Source organism: Chiloscyllium plagiosum, unplaced genomic scaffold (assembly GCF_037043375.1).
Source record: "Chiloscyllium plagiosum isolate Xiang-an unplaced genomic scaffold, Cpla_swu_hap1 HiC_scaffold_5, whole genome shotgun sequence".
Classification (NCBI taxonomy): domain Eukaryota; kingdom Metazoa; phylum Chordata; class Chondrichthyes; order Orectolobiformes; family Hemiscylliidae; genus Chiloscyllium; species Chiloscyllium plagiosum.
In genome coordinates, this window is record NW_028270143.1 from 19,626,921 (window position 1) to 19,642,560 (window position 15,640).

At 38.6% G+C, this 15,640-nt stretch overlaps 1 protein-coding gene across 3 annotated transcripts in view; it reads left to right on the forward strand.

The window, feature by feature from the left end:
- Positions 1-4,776, forward strand: part of LOC122549735 (lysophosphatidylcholine acyltransferase 1-like) — a 159,081-nt gene extending 154,305 nt beyond the window's left edge. For 2 of the 3 annotated variants that reach the window (XM_087987021.1, XM_087987022.1), the window contains one exon: positions 20-4,776. In XM_087987021.1, the coding sequence (XP_087843147.1) occupies positions 20-213 (194 nt within the window). In that variant the 3' untranslated portion in view covers positions 214-4,776. The remainder of the gene's footprint in view (positions 1-19) is intronic. The other variant, XR_015757163.1, reaches the window with a different exon arrangement.
- The last annotated feature ends 10,864 nt before the right edge of the window (positions 4,777-15,640 follow it).

The window sequence follows — 15,640 nt, forward strand, 5'->3', positions numbered from 1 at the left end:
GTCAATTCTCTAACTTCAGTGGACTTCTGCAAGTTTTCGCATGCGAATCCTGACTATGCTGAGGAGTACCTTTACCCACACCAGATGATGGCTGTCACAGATTGCATGGAAAAGCAGCTTGCTGCAACTGCTAATGGGTTTTGCACAGACTTCTCACCTGATCTCCACGAGGAAGATAAAGAAGATGGTACTTTGGACAAAAAGATTAACTAATTCCTTGGATAAAATCCTTCTCCTGGTGAGGGGGGGTGGACCAATTTAGGGCGCTCACATTATTTCTGTACTTTACTGTATGAACTCAACTGCCATTTGTGTTTATCATTTTTCCAGTGTGCTATGACTTGAACTTGGTTTTAAGAGAAAATGTAACTGTCATTGGAAGCAAAGATTGGGAAGATGCTCACGATTTGTACCTAAACTTTGAAGGGAACCAAGCACCTATTCAGGTCCATTCACATATTTGTGGTACAAGTTATGGTGACTATGCATGTTTAAAGCTTGTAGTTCAGTTGTGCTAGTGGATTTTTGTGTTTTTATCTGTTTGTAGTCCAATTAACTGTTTGTTTAATTTTAACCACAAAGCTTTTGAAAAATGGTTGCAGAAGGTGGGGTTATCATGTTTCCCTGCCAGTGTTACAATATAACAAACTCTTGTTGTAGTGTGTTCTGTACACTTAATGATGTGCTGATTAGGACACTGTTGCCTATATAATATTTGTGTCATTACTGTTCACTTCCCTTGCTGTAATGACTGGAAAGAGAAAAATGTGAATTAAGTTTAAAGAACATAGTGTGAGGGTTCATCAGTGTTCGAATTAATGTTTAATTTTCTGAATATAACTTTACTCTAATGCCAGATTATTTTCATTATGATTGGAGTTATTTTTAAAGATTACTGCTAATATATCAATGTAATGGAAAATACTTGAGGGCAATTATCCCATCTAATTCATTTGGTTAATTTTTTAAGTAATTTTTTTTATTGATCTGTTAAAATAGCATATTCTCGAAGTATTGCAAAGCAAATTAACTTGAAGGTAGCATGAAAATAAGTAGTGACAGACCAATAAGCAGATGACTTATGATGGAAATTTGTTAGCAAGATTTTGAATGAGGTGATGCATGCCAAAGGCTTAATAGCATAAGCAGAATATGAAAATAGCCATCCTGTCTGCTGTATGGGAAGGCAAAGTTGTTTCATTGTAGATAAAGAACAATCGGTTATGTGCTAATCGGGAATAATATATGTTGTTTCATTTGTATGGTTCATCTGTATTGAATATTTGCCCAATGTAGGGCTACCTAAAACTTGAGAAAAGGGAGTTAAGAAAGAATGATAAATATCTGAAAACTAACTTCAAAAGTGAAGTTACAAAGGAAGGATACATATATAGCAGTAGTGGTAGAATCTTGGACATGACAGACAAAAAAGTGAGAAATTCCACGATAGTGTTTCACCACAATGCTATTAAACTTGAAGATCTGAATTATTTAAATCTAATTAGTGCTATTTCATGTCATGTCATGTAGCTGATTCTACTAAAAATAATTATACTCGTAATGTTAAGTAACTATCACCATTGAACAACGTGTAAGGATGCCACATATATGATGAGTGGACATTTTAAAGAAAGGAGTTTTACTCAGTTTAATTCTATGCATTTCCAAATTGTCCCATTTGAGAAGTGGTCGAGTCGTAGTTATTGCCACTTCAACTTGAGAAATGGAGGAATATATATGATTTGCATTGGAAGGTCCATACTATGGTTCTATAGTCCTATTCAGTCCAGAAGATTGCCGTTATCTGGATAAAACGGAAATTAATATACCTGAGTCAGTATTGAATTGATTCACATGATTGGCTGGTTTGGTCCCCTTAAATCTGGCAAATAGCACTTTATCAAAGTTATTCAAGATAGGAATTGACATGAGTTTTGAATGCTGCAGGTCCAGTACTACTGCCAGAGAAAATTAGGTCAGGTATGGGGCTGCTGATGTTTCTGCTTTCCACCAGCAAAAAATGGATGAAGTGTTTTGAAGAAATATGGCTTATTTTTTTTTCATTTGAATGAAGGGGGAGGAGTGAAACTGTTAGATTGCAAAGTTGTAAAATGGAGTAAAGTGATTTCAATTTCTGTCTCACTTGGGAACTTTTTTTCTCTTTAAAGGTCTTAACTGCCTGCCCTTTTGTCAAGTTTGGTTTGAAGCATGTAAAATTATATGGATGGAAGCAAAGTACGCATTAATGTCAGAAAAAATGGTGTTTCAATTGTCTCATTTTTGTTGATAAAATGATAAAAGCACAGGAGTACAGGAATTCTGCATTTTGCCCATATGAAATGATGTTACAGATCTACTCCCATTACTGTGTGAAGTTAATTTCATAGGTAAACTAACACTTCTACGTTATGATTAGTTTTATTTTTTCTTTCCTTCCCCCCCCCCCCCCCCCCCCCCCAATAATCATCAATAATTTTTCTTAAATGGATCTATATGTTTTTGAAAATTAATATTACAGTGCTTTGGGATATTTTAGTTGTAATGTGGCATTGTGCTGATTTCAAATCTGTTGTCTGCTCTTTATCTCAAAGCTTTGTAAATGTTGTTTATTCTGCCCTTTTGGCTGAATGATGGTGTATGATGATGAATACCCTGAAGCCAATGAATGGTGCATCTACAGCTCAAGTTGCTCAGTCCATCAGTCTAAAGGAATCAATATGGAACTAAAGTTGATGCAGTGTAACGATACATAACTGAGAATTATGTTGAAGCTCACTATTTAAAATGGTTGTGTATCTTAATTTTTGGTTAATATCAGGAATGATTCAAAGCAAATTGACAGAGCATTGTTCTTAATAACTATATAAGCACCTTTTTGTTAAACCGATGCTGGAATGACATGAAGCATTTATTGCTGAACATCCAGCAGTATTAATGTCACTATTGATATTATCTAGGAAATTTTCAAACTGATGTGGAGAAAAAATTGGAATTAGGAATACTGTGAAATTTATAATCCTACTGAACAGGACACAATGGTACTGCCAGTTGTGTAATCAAATAGTCTTCAAAATTGAATGCAACTATTGCATAATTGTGATTAATAACTTAAAGTAATATATGCATGTAAATCCTTCCATGTGAATAGTGAATCAGATCAAAACTTAATAAATCTTGGTACTGTCCACATTGTGTTGAAGATGTTGAATTTAAGATTCCTTTTACAGTCATGTTTGTGGCTTATGGGGGAGAAATAATACGCTCCAGCACAATGTGATGAGCCTCAGTGAGGATTACAGTGCAACAGGGAAGAGTTTGGACTTATCCAAATATTATGAATAATTCCAGGTGAATCTTTTTTAGTGATATTCTTTGAAATGTATTGTACTTTGTATTTTTTGACTTGATTTTGTTTGTTTCAAATTCCCCTCTGTGTTTCACTGAGGTGACTGGGTCACATGATTTTGAAACCTGGGATCAGTGCAGTTTCACTGTGGTAAGAATGAATGTTTTCAATCAAGTTCTAAACAAATTAAATAAATCTATGGAAGTTGGATATTGTTTATTAAAACTAGTTGCTGTCCAAATAACACAAACTTTGCATGCTGTGCTTGAGATTATTGGGATTATAGCTTTTGGAACATAACTTGTTTTTGAACTAATTTTTAAAGTGACTGCATAACTGTGTAAATCCATGGAAACGTCATCTGATTTGTAATTGTCTTAATGTTTGTAAATGTGCAAATAATATTAACATCAGTGTGCAATTCCATTTTAAGACATAGGTCTTATTAGGTTTTGTAATCTTTTTTAATATGTATATTTCTATCAAAAATACCTCAGGCAAGCTATCTTGTGTGTTCTTGGCTGTCTTTGAAAGGATCTATAAAAGTGTGCAGGAGGCTACTTTTTGACTACCTGTGTACTACTGTATTTTACATTTATTTTGAACAAAATTGGACATTTTACTTGAGTTAAAGTTTCACGATGAATTACGTCTGGAAATTTGTTGCCGTAATTGATCATGTTTTTCAAGTTTTCATTGTGCATAAAGGGATCCCTGCTCAAACTTACATTTGGACTTTTGTATCTCCGTAAAGTTATGAGTTGTCTGTATAAATAAATGTCAAAAACAAAGCTTTTATTTCTTTGCTATTAGGTTATTGAGCACAAAGCAAAATAATTATGCAAGAAGTGATTTCTTAACTTCAAGAGCAGATCAAGGGCTAGAATTTTGTTGACTCCCCAAAACCTGATTGCTGCTTTTCCACTGTCATGTGATACCTCAGATAGTGACACAGTCCAAGTCCAAATGAAGTACGACCTGGATAGTGTGCAGGTTTGGGCTGAAAAGTGACAAGTAAATTTTTGCTCACGAATGCCAGCCAGGTACATGGGAGTGCCACCATCTTCAAGTTCCCCTCCAAACCATTCACCATCCTTCCTTGGAAATGTATTGTCATTCCTTTCAATGTTGCATGATCAAAACCCTCCTATACCTACATCACATGAACTGCAGCAGATGAAGGCAGCTCATGACCACCACCTCAAGGACAACTAAAGATAATAGCTGGGCAATAAATGCCCACTCAACCAGCAATGCTCATGACCCCAAAAATGAGTTTATTTTTACATTTTGCTTTCTTGAAATGTTTCATACTATATAATATTTATTAACTTTGGTCACTTTGTAGCCATATCACTAATAGTGAGTCTATCAAGCTGATTGATCTTTGAGCTGTTAGTTCATAACATTAAAAAAAATTATAAAGTTTAGACACTGACCTTTAACTGTTGTCGTCACTTTTTTTTTGTGTGGAGCTTTAATTACTGCTACACTATTAAGATTAAACATGCTGCCACACTTTGCTTCTTTACCCAAGTCCTCTTTTGCTATGTTCCAATTCTGAAGAAGGGTCACTGGAATTAGCAGGTCTGGCAGTGTCTGTGGAGTGGAAGCAAAGTTTTTCCAGCATTTTATGTTCCTACATTATTATGTTAACTTGATCTATCTTCAGAGATTTATAAATCTCCCATCTCCATCCTACCTTTTTTTGCTTGAAGCCCTATCCACAGTCCTAATTATTTTCCAGACCCATGATTCCAGCCTAGTTTCATTGGAACCCATTCCAACAGAATAGTTTGGTGTTTCTCATACTGCTGCTATGAATCTATTCTTTCCACACCACTTTTTGACCTAGTAGTTCTGCAGTCTGCTTAATCCTAAGCTAATGGGCGCATGGTTGAGTAAGCAACCTAAGATTATTTATTACCTTGGGTTTCAATTTTTTTTTTAAAAAGCCTCAAACTACCTCAGCAGGACATTGTGTTGTTCTTTATGATCTTATGGTTAGTTTGCCAATCCACCCTGCAATCCTTGTTTTCATCCACAGACAACAAGTGCTTCGTATTTATTGATTAGTGTTAGCTATCTAGTCATGGATCCCCATATTTGTGTGAATTACAGTCAAAGCCTCCTGTTCCTGATATCGCATTCACAAGGTATGAGGCGATCAGGTTTTTTGAAAGTCATACTTGATTAAATTTTAAATCCTGATAACCATATAATGCAAATTGACTACATTTCTGGAAGGATTCCAATTAGTAGTTTCCAGGAGGATGGCTGAGGATGAAGTTGAGCATATTTTTGTGAGTTCCCTCAGTTTGTAATGCAGACTCAGCTAGCAGTATAGCCTGGTATACCCCCCACTGTACGATTAATTATCAAGAAAGGTGATCAATGCTGATTCAATAAAGAACACAGGAAAGCATGCCAGGAGCAGCATCAAACATACCTAAAAATGAGATGGCAGCCTAGTGAAGCTACAAAACACAGCTACTTGCATGCCACACAGCAAAAGCAGAAAGTGGTAGGCAAAGCTAAGATACTCCACAACCGTCAGATCTAAACTCTGCAGTCCTGCCACATCCAGTCATGAATGGTAGTGTACAATTAACTCATTGGAGGACAAAGAATCCACAACCATCCACATCAATGATGGGAGAGTCCAGCACATCAGTGGAAAAAGTTAAGGCTGAAACAATCGCAGTAATCTTCAACCAAGAATGTCAAGTGGGTGATTCATCTCAGCCTCTCCACAAGTCTCCAGCATCGCAGATGCCATTCTTCAGCCATTCCACTCATTCCTCAAAACAATTGGAGGCACTAGATGCTGCAAAGTCAGTGGGTGTTGACATCCAGCAATTGTGCTGAAATCTTCGTCTCCAAAGGTTGCTGTACTCCTAGCCAAATTATCTCCATACAGCTTCAATATGGACATCTACCTAACAATGGAAAAATGTGTGGTGTATCCAGTATACAATCAAGACTAATCTAACCTAACTAATTACTGCCTCATCTGTCAACTCTGCACAATCAAATAAGTGTTGGAAGGTGGCATCAACAGTGTTATTAAGCAGCATTTGATCACTGTTTGGCATCTTCCAGGGTCACATAGCTTCTGAGCTCATTATATACTTAGTTTAAATACATATAAAACAGCTGAATTATAGAAGTGAAATGAGAGCCCTTGACATCAAGGCTGCATTGGACCCAGCATGACAGTGAGGAGCCTGCATTTGACCCAATGTGACATTGATGTGCCCTAGCAAACCTGGAGTCAATGGGAATGGGGGGCAACACACTGCTGGTTGGAGTCATAACTGTATCCTCAGGGAGCTCAACTCCAACCATCTGCTTCATCAAAGACCTTCTCTCCATCATAAGGTCAGAAATATAGGGATGTTTGCTGATGACTGCACAATGTTCAGCACCATTTGTGACTCCTGAGATACTAAAGCAGTCCATGTGCATATGCAGCAAGACCTGGACAGTATCCAGGCTTGGGCTGAAAGATGGCAAGTAACATTCATGTTACACAAATGCCAGGCAATGACCATCTAACCATTTCCCCTGACATTCAATGGGGTTGTTATCATTGAATGCCTCTCAGTCAATATCTTGGGGGTTGCTATTGAACAGAAAACAAATTGAACCAGCCACACACCATCATGATTGCAAGAACAGATTAGAGGTTAGGAATCCTCCAGCAGGTAACTCTCTTCCCAAATCCCTGAAGTCTGTTCACTATCTACAAGCTGTAGTCAGGAGTGGGATTAAATACTTGGATGAGTGCAGCTCCAACAACACTCAAGAAGATTGACAACATTGTGCTTTATTTGTGCCTTTGGGGTGGCATCGTGCCTTAGTGGTTAGCACTGCTGCCAGTCAGCGCCTGGGCCCTGGGTTCGATTCCAGCTTTGGGTGACTGGAGTTTATACATCCTCCCTGTGTCTGCATGGGTTTCCTCCCACAGTCCAGAGATGTGCAGGTTAGATCAGAGGTGGGGAACCTTTTCATGTTGGAAGGCCGCATTATGTTAGTTGTAATCTAATAAGGCCGCATCTAAGAAACTTCAATTACATATTTTTCAAAATTCACATTATTTTGTAAAACTCTAACTACTATGTACTAACTAAAATAACTAAATCATGATCATAGCAGGTGTCGAAATAGCCCTTATGACTTAACAATTTTTTAATTGTGAGGATTATTTCGTTGAATTTTCTTTTACTCTCTGGTATTTTAAATACATTCATTTTAAGATTAAAGTAATAAGGGATGAAAAAAATTAAGAAAAAATAAAATTTGGCAAAATTTGGATTCATTCAAAAGGCCACACACAATGGCCTAGAAGGCCGCATGCGGCCTTAAGGCTGCAGGTTCCCCACCCCTGGGTTAGGTGATTTGGCCATGCTAAATTGCCCATAGTGTTCAGGGATGTGTAGGTTAGGTGCATTAGGCAGGGGAAATTTATAGTAGTTGGGGAATGGGTCTGGGTGGGTTACTCTTCAGAGGGTAACTGTGGACTTGTTGGGCCAAATGGCCTATTTCCAAACCGTAGGGCTTCTAAGATTTATTTGAGAGGCTGTAGAATCCTAGGAACTACAGACTGCATGTGATGAGTAGTTTGAGAGAATTCTGAAAAGTAGTGTTTACAAGAATTTGGAGAACAAGGACTGATTAGGGACAGCATAGCTTTGTGCATGGAAAATCTGATTTGTTTTGAGGATGTAACCAAAAGGATTGAGGGAAGATGTTGTCTGTGGATTTTTGTGACAATTCTATGGCTTTAAACGATGTATTTTGTCCTTTTTCTTAAAGGTTGAAGAGTTTCAGAGCAGAAAAGCCAATAAAGTAAACAGCTTGTGAGGCATTAGGTTTTTTATTAATTTGGAACAATAGAAGTAGCCTGAATGGGTGGGACATAGCTCCCACAAAATCAAGATTTTTAGATTCCTTTGCTGGGATATTGAAGCTGGGTGCGGAAGCTCTTAATCCACACTCTTTACTGCTAAAAGCTGGGGTTCTGTGCCAGCTGTTAGAATTGCATGCAAGTCAATCAATTTTACTGAATTTGCCTTTGCCAAGGGTGTGTTTATGGGATGTTACAATATTGGAACAATTAATTACTGGTAGCTGACACATATAGTTAAGTATTTCGATAGTTACAGTTGAGCCAATTCATTTTTGTATTTTGTTTATTTTAACTGCAGTGTAAAAAGTGTACTTTGCTTAGTTGAGTAGTTTGATCAATCAAATTGCAATGCCTTACACTAACCTTTAAAATAAGAAAACATTAGGGTCTAGGTGATCTTAATATATTTTGAGCTGGTTCAGTCTGGTCCATAATGTTTTAGTAAAATATTATGTTCTGCGTGGTAACCTGATTCATAAAGTTAGATCACATGGGATTCAGGGAGTGTTTGCCATTTGGATGCCAAATTGGCTTGACACGAGGTGATAAAGTGCTGTTGGAGGGCTGGGTTTCAGGCCGGAGGGTTGTGACAAGCGGTTTTCCCCAGGGATCAGTATAAAATGAGTTGAATGAGAATTTAGGAGGCATGGTTAGTAAGTTCACTGATGAAACCAAAGTTGGTGGTAAAGTCAACAGAGAAGAACGTTATCTAAGATTACAAAGACATCTTGATCCTTTGGGTCAATGGGCTGAGGAGTAACAGATGGAGTTTAGATAAATGTGCGGTATTGTATTTTGATAAAATGAACAAGGGCCCTGGGTAGTGTTGTCAAACAGAGACCTAAGTTCGGATGCATAGTTCTTAGAAAGTTGCATCATGGGTAGGGTGATTAAGGTGTTTCGCACACTTGCCTTCATTACTCAACCATTGAACATATTGGAAACATATTGAACACACCATTGGGAAGTCATTTAGAGGTTATACAGGAGGTTGGTGAGGCCACCTTTGACATTGTGTACAGTTCTGGTTGCCCTGATATAGGAAGGTTACTATTAAATTGGAGCGAGTTCAGAAAAGATTTACCTGACTGTTTCTGGGACTGGAGTATTTGAATTATAAAGGGAGGTTGGATAATGACCTTTGGAGCTTTTGTAAAATCATGGGGGAATAGATCAGGTGACTAGTAAAGGTCTTTTCCCTAGGGTGAGGGAATTCAGAACTTGGGGGCATATCTTCTAAGGTGAGAGGAGAAAGATTTAAAAGAGACCTGAGGGGCAACTTTCTCCAAACAAAGGGTGCTTTGTATGTGGAATGAACTGTCAGAGGAGGTGATAGATGCAAGCAAAGTTAGAACATTTAAAAGACTTTATATTCAAGTAGTTATTCAAATGATTAGAGAACTATGGGCCAAACGCAGGTATTTGGGACTAGTTTAGTTTGGGGAAACTTGGTCAGCATGGATGAAATGTTCTGAACGGTCTGTTTCTATACTGTATCACTCTATAACATCCAGAATAAAACAGCCAACTTGACTGACATCACATCTGTTCCCTCCATCATTGATGCCCAGCAGCAGCAATCTATACTAAATCTTCATTATTCATGGGGGAAAGGGGCACAGATTTGCTGTGGATAACAAAAACATGGAACCATTTCATTGTACCTCTCGTATCTACTGCGAATGACCTGCAAGCAGACCAGTTGAGTGCATGAGAAAAAGGTGGGGCCAGGGAGTAACTAAGATAGTGAATCTGTGGATAATGAGGAATAAGTGTACTAGATGCAATGCAGAAATTCATCAAGGTTTCTTAGACAGTACTTTCAAATCTGTTACCACTACCATCTAGAAGGACATTGGCAACAGATACAAGGAGCCATTACCACCTGCAAGATCCCCTCTAAGGCACTCCTCATCCTGGCTTGGAAATATATCACAATTCCTTCATTGTTGCTGGATCAAATACTTGGAATTTCCTCCCTGATATCATTGTGAATATATTTACATCACAACTCGAAATGAGTAAGAAAACTTAACACCCCTGCTTTACAGACAGAAGAGAAGAAAAATAAGATCATTTAATTCACCTCTTTAAATTGTCTGTAAAAGTGATCCTTCCTCGGTGCATAAGAGAAAGATTTTACATATTGTCATTTACTAACAGGCATACTTGTCCCAAATTCTACATGGCAAAACGATTGACATTTATGCCATATAATGAAAAATTGTGTCCTTTTCCATCAAATGCCAATCGGCTACTTCAACATTCTACACCTATAATATATGCGTTAATAACCTTGACTGACAGTAATGTACTTATTCTAAAATCACATGTGACCATATTATGTAGAATATTATCAGTATCAGGGCATCTGCTGTATGATTCAGTTAAAATCTACAATAATATAGTCACCTTCAGTGTTAGGTTTGAAAAGCATGTGATTGTGCTGGCGGGATGCAAAGGAGATTTCTTAAAATGTGGCCCTTGGGAATAGAGCATTTCAACTACGAAGCGAAGTTGGATAAGCTTAACTTGTTTTCTTTGGAGCAGAGAAAGTTGATGGGGGTGGAGCTGAAAGACGTGTGTAAGATTATGTGGGACATAGCCAGGATGAATAGCTGTTCTCCTTAGCTGAAGGGTCGATAAGAAGAAGACATAGTTTTAAAGTAGAATTGACAAAAATCTTTTGCACCCAGAGATGCAAAAGATTTTGTAAGGTGTGTTCAGGAGGGTTTCCTAACTCAGTACTTTGACAGGCCAACGAGGGGAGAGGCCATTCTAGACTTAGTGCTCGGAAACGAGCCGGGGCAGGTATCCGATCTTGTGGGAGAGCATTTTGGTGATAGTGACCACAACTGCCTCACATTCTACATAGCTATGGAGAAGGAGAGGATTAGGCAAAATGGGAGGATATTTAATTGGGGAAGAGGAAACTATGATGCGATTAGACATGAGTTAGGAAGTATGGATTGGGAGCAATTGTTCCATGGTAAAGGCACTATAGGCATGTGGAGACTGTTTAAGGAACAATTGTTGCAAGTGATGAATAAATATGTCCCTCTGAGACAGGCAAGAAGGGGTAAGATAAAGGAACCTTGGATGACGAGAGCGGTGGAGCTTCTCGTCAAAAGGAAAGAGGTAGCTTACATAAGGTGGAGGAAGCTAGGGTCAAGCTCAGCTCTACAGGATTACAGGCAGGCGAGGAAGGAGCTTAAAAATGGTCTGAGGAGAACCAGGAGGGGGCACGAGAAAGGCTTGGCAGAACTGATTAGGGAGAACACAGACATTTTACACTTATGTGAGCAATAAGAGAATGGTCAAAGAAAGAGTAGAGCCGATCAGGGATAGCATAGGGAATTTGTGTGTGGAGTCTGAGGAGGTAGGGGAAGCCCTAAATGAGTTTTTTGCTTCTGTCTTTATGAAAGAAACGAATTTTGTAGTGAATGAAACCTTTGAACAGCAGGTGTGCATGCTGAAATGGATAGAGATAGAGGAAGCTGATATGCTGAAAATTTTGTCAAGCATTAAGATTGACAAGTCGCCAGGCCCGGACCAGATTTGTTCTCTGCTGTTTTGGGAAACGCGATATGCAATTGCTTCACCACTTGCGAAGATCTTTTCATCCTCGCTCTCCACTAGAGCCGTACCTGAGGACTGGAGAGAGGCAAATGTAATTCCTCTCTTCAAGAAAGGAAATAGGGAAATCCTCTGCAATTACAGACCAGTAAGTCTCACGTCTGTTGTCTGCAAGGTGTTAGAAAGGATTCTGAGGGATAGGATTTATGACCATCTGGAAGAGCATGGCTTGATTAAATGCAGTCAACACGGCTTTGTGAGGGGCAGGTCATGCCTCACAAACCTTATCGATTTCTTTGAGGATGTGAGTAGAAAAGTTGATTGAGGGTTGAGCTGTGGATGTGGTGTATATGGACTTCAGCAAGGCATTTGATATGATCCCCTATGGTAGGCTCGTTCAGAAGATCAGGAGGAATGGGATTCAGGGGAACATAGCTGTCTGGATACAGAATTGGCTGGCCAACAGAAAATAGCGAGTGGTAGTAGAAGGAAAGTATTCTGCCTGGAAGTCTGTGGTGAGTGGTGTTCCAAAGGGCTCTGACCTTGGGCCTCTATTGTTTGTAATTTTTATTAATGACTTGGATGAGGGGATTGAAGGATGGGTCAGCAAGTTTGCAGATGACACAAAGGTTGGAGATGTTGACAGTATAGAGGGCTGTTGTAGGCTGCAGTGGGACATTGACAGGATGCAGAGATGGGCTGAGAGGTGGCAGATGGAGTTCAACCTGGATAAATGCGAGGTGATGCATTTTGGAAGGTCGAATTTGAAAGCTGAGTACAGGATTAAGGATAGGATTCTTGGCAGTGTGAAGGAACAGAGGGATCTTTGGGTGCAGGTACATAGATCCCTTAAAATGACCACCCAAATGGACAGGGTTGTTAAGAAAGCATATGGTGTTTTGGCTTTCATTATAACAGGGGTATTGAGTTTAAGAGTCGTGAGATCTTGTTGCAGCTCTATAAAACTTTGGTTAGACCGCACTTGGACTATTGCGTCCAGTTCTGGTCGCCCTATTATAAGAAAAATGTGGATGCTTTGGAGCGGGTTCAGAGGAAGTTTACCAGGATGCTGCCTGGACTGGAGGGCTTATGAGGAAAGGTTGACTGAGCTCGGACTTTTTTCATTGGAGAAAAGGAGGAGAAGAGGGGACCTAATTGAGGTATACAAGATAATGAGAGGCATAGATGGAGTCGATAGCTAGAGACTATTTCCCAGGGCAGAAATGACTAACACGAGGGGTGATAGTTTAAAGCTGGTTGGAGGAAAGTATAGAGGGGATGTCAGAGGCGGGTTCTTTACACAGTTGTGAGAGCATGGAATGCGTTGCCAGCAGCAGTTGTGGAGGCAGGGCCATTGGGGATGTTTAAGAGACTCCTAGACATGCATATGGTCACAGAAATTTGAGGGTGCATACATGAGGATCAGTGGTCGGCACGACAACGTGGGCTGAAGGGCCTGTACTGTTCTATGTTCTAGATTGGTGGGATTTGGAATGCACTGTCTGGAGCAGCAGTTGAGGCAGGTAACTTCACAACCTTCAAAACGTACTTGGATGAGTACTTGAAGTGTCATGACATTTAAGGCTACGGACCGAGTGTGAGAAAATCAGACTAGTGTTGGTATTAGTATACTTTTATGGTGGTAATTTCTAGCAGTCTTCATTGTAGAGGAAGAGGATAATATACCTGACATTCCAGTCTACCCGATAATGAATCAAATGTGTTTGCTTCTCATAAACAGTATTGGGATAAAATTATTAAGGACTGGCAAATCTCTCTAAGCTGAGGATTTTAAAGGACTTCAATGAGGATATTGGTTATCCTTTAATCACAATCATTTAAAAGTACCTTGATTCGCAAATTGTGCCTTTTAAGTGGAAAATTGCAGCTGTAAGTCTATTACTTATGAAAGATAAAGTAAAGAAACCAAAAAAAAATGATAGCTCTCTTAATCCAACATCTGTTATGAGGAAGGGCTTTAAGTTTAACAACAGTTAACTGAACACTTTGTAAAATTAGAACTGATTATAGAAAATCAAAAATTGCTGTGTAAATGTTTGTTAGGTCATAGCTTAAGAGTTAATTGAATTATTTAAAGAACTAACTAAAGCACCAGACAGCAGCATGTCAATGGACACAGTTCATTTGGACCTCCAAAAGATATTTCATAAGGGGCCACATCAAACAAGATTAACTGAATGGAATTGAAGATGAGTTGTTGATCAGGTCAGAAGTTTGGTTAGACTGTAGAAGATTGTATGAATATGGGGATGCAGCTGCATTGGAAGGAAAAGACCAGTTGTGTCCCATAAGGACCTATGCCATTTACTGTTCTTGTCAGTAGAGAGAGTCATACATCTCTCTATGGCCAATAATAGATTGATACAATCATGATCAGCAAATATCTCATCAAAAGAACAGAACAGGCTTGAGGGTCTGAATGGTCTGTCCTCTTAGGCAAAAGTGAGTACTGCAGATGCTAGAGATTAGAGTCAAGAGTTTGGTACTGGAAAAGCACAGCAGGTCAGGCAGTATCAGAGGAGCAGGAAAATTGACATTTTGGGCAAAAGCCCTTCATCAGGCTTTTGCCCGAAATGTCAATTTTCCTGCTGCTCCGATGCTGTCTGATGTGGTGGTCTATTCTGTTCTCCTGTTCCATGGGAAATAAGCCTTCTAAGTTTGATTTCTTTCACTATAGGTATATTTTTGCATATGGTAAACATCACATCAAAACCTGTGACATTTAATTGCAGTGTTAATCAGAATTAATGTTGGTATAGAAAGCAGATGTTATATTATATTTTCTGAAACAAATATGCATAAACATCAAAGATTCACAGAAAACAGTACTCCATTCATGTACTGCATCAATTCTGAATTAAGTAGAGGAAATGTGACGATAGAGCAATTCTTGATGGTATCCTTGATATTATTTATAAACACTCAGTGCTTCAATAGAGTTTTTCTTTCAAAATAAAACCATCTGTTTACAATCTTGCTTATGGAGTTGTGTGTGTAGATGTCTGGAGTCTCTGGGAGATTTTGCTTACTGTGGCGAGGTGACAGCAGACTATTTTAATATTGATATTATCCTGGTGGCTAATGTCTTCAATTTCAGTCAAAAAGATTGGATCAGAAGATAATACAATGTTAAAATTAGTGAGTGAGGCAGATTTGAAAGTGATGTTAAGATTGTAATGATTAAGTGTTACACTTTCAGCATCAGTGTTCCAAGGAGTCTATTTGGGTCTGCAATGACCCTCTGAGTATTTTGACTTACTGCCAAACTCCATAACCCTGCATGTTGTTTCTTTTAAGATAATTATCCAATGTCTTAACTGAATTTACCTCAATCATACTTGCATTCCAAACCTACAGCACTAGCTGTATGAAAATGTTTTATCTCGCATTACTTCGAACACAAAACACTTTAAAACTGTGTCCTCTACTACTTAATCTTTTTTATGAGTGGAAACAGTTTTTATCCATCCTGTCCATCCCTCTCATGACAAGGAAAACTTTTACAAAATATCTCCTCAGCCTGAAGCTTGCAATCCCTGGAATCACATTTGTAAATCTCTTCTGTACTGTCTCCAGTACATTCTCATCGTTCTCTTTGTCTACAGTTCTGTGCGCTACACTATGATCCTGAGGTCTATCCAGTGTCATATGTGTTCAACATAACTTCTGTGCTCTTGTACTCTTAAACAGTATTAGTGAAGCCTTGAATATTATATTTATTCGTAACACCTACTTCTAAGTCTCTTTGCTCCTGCACACCCTTTTTTTTTAATGCTGTTTATACC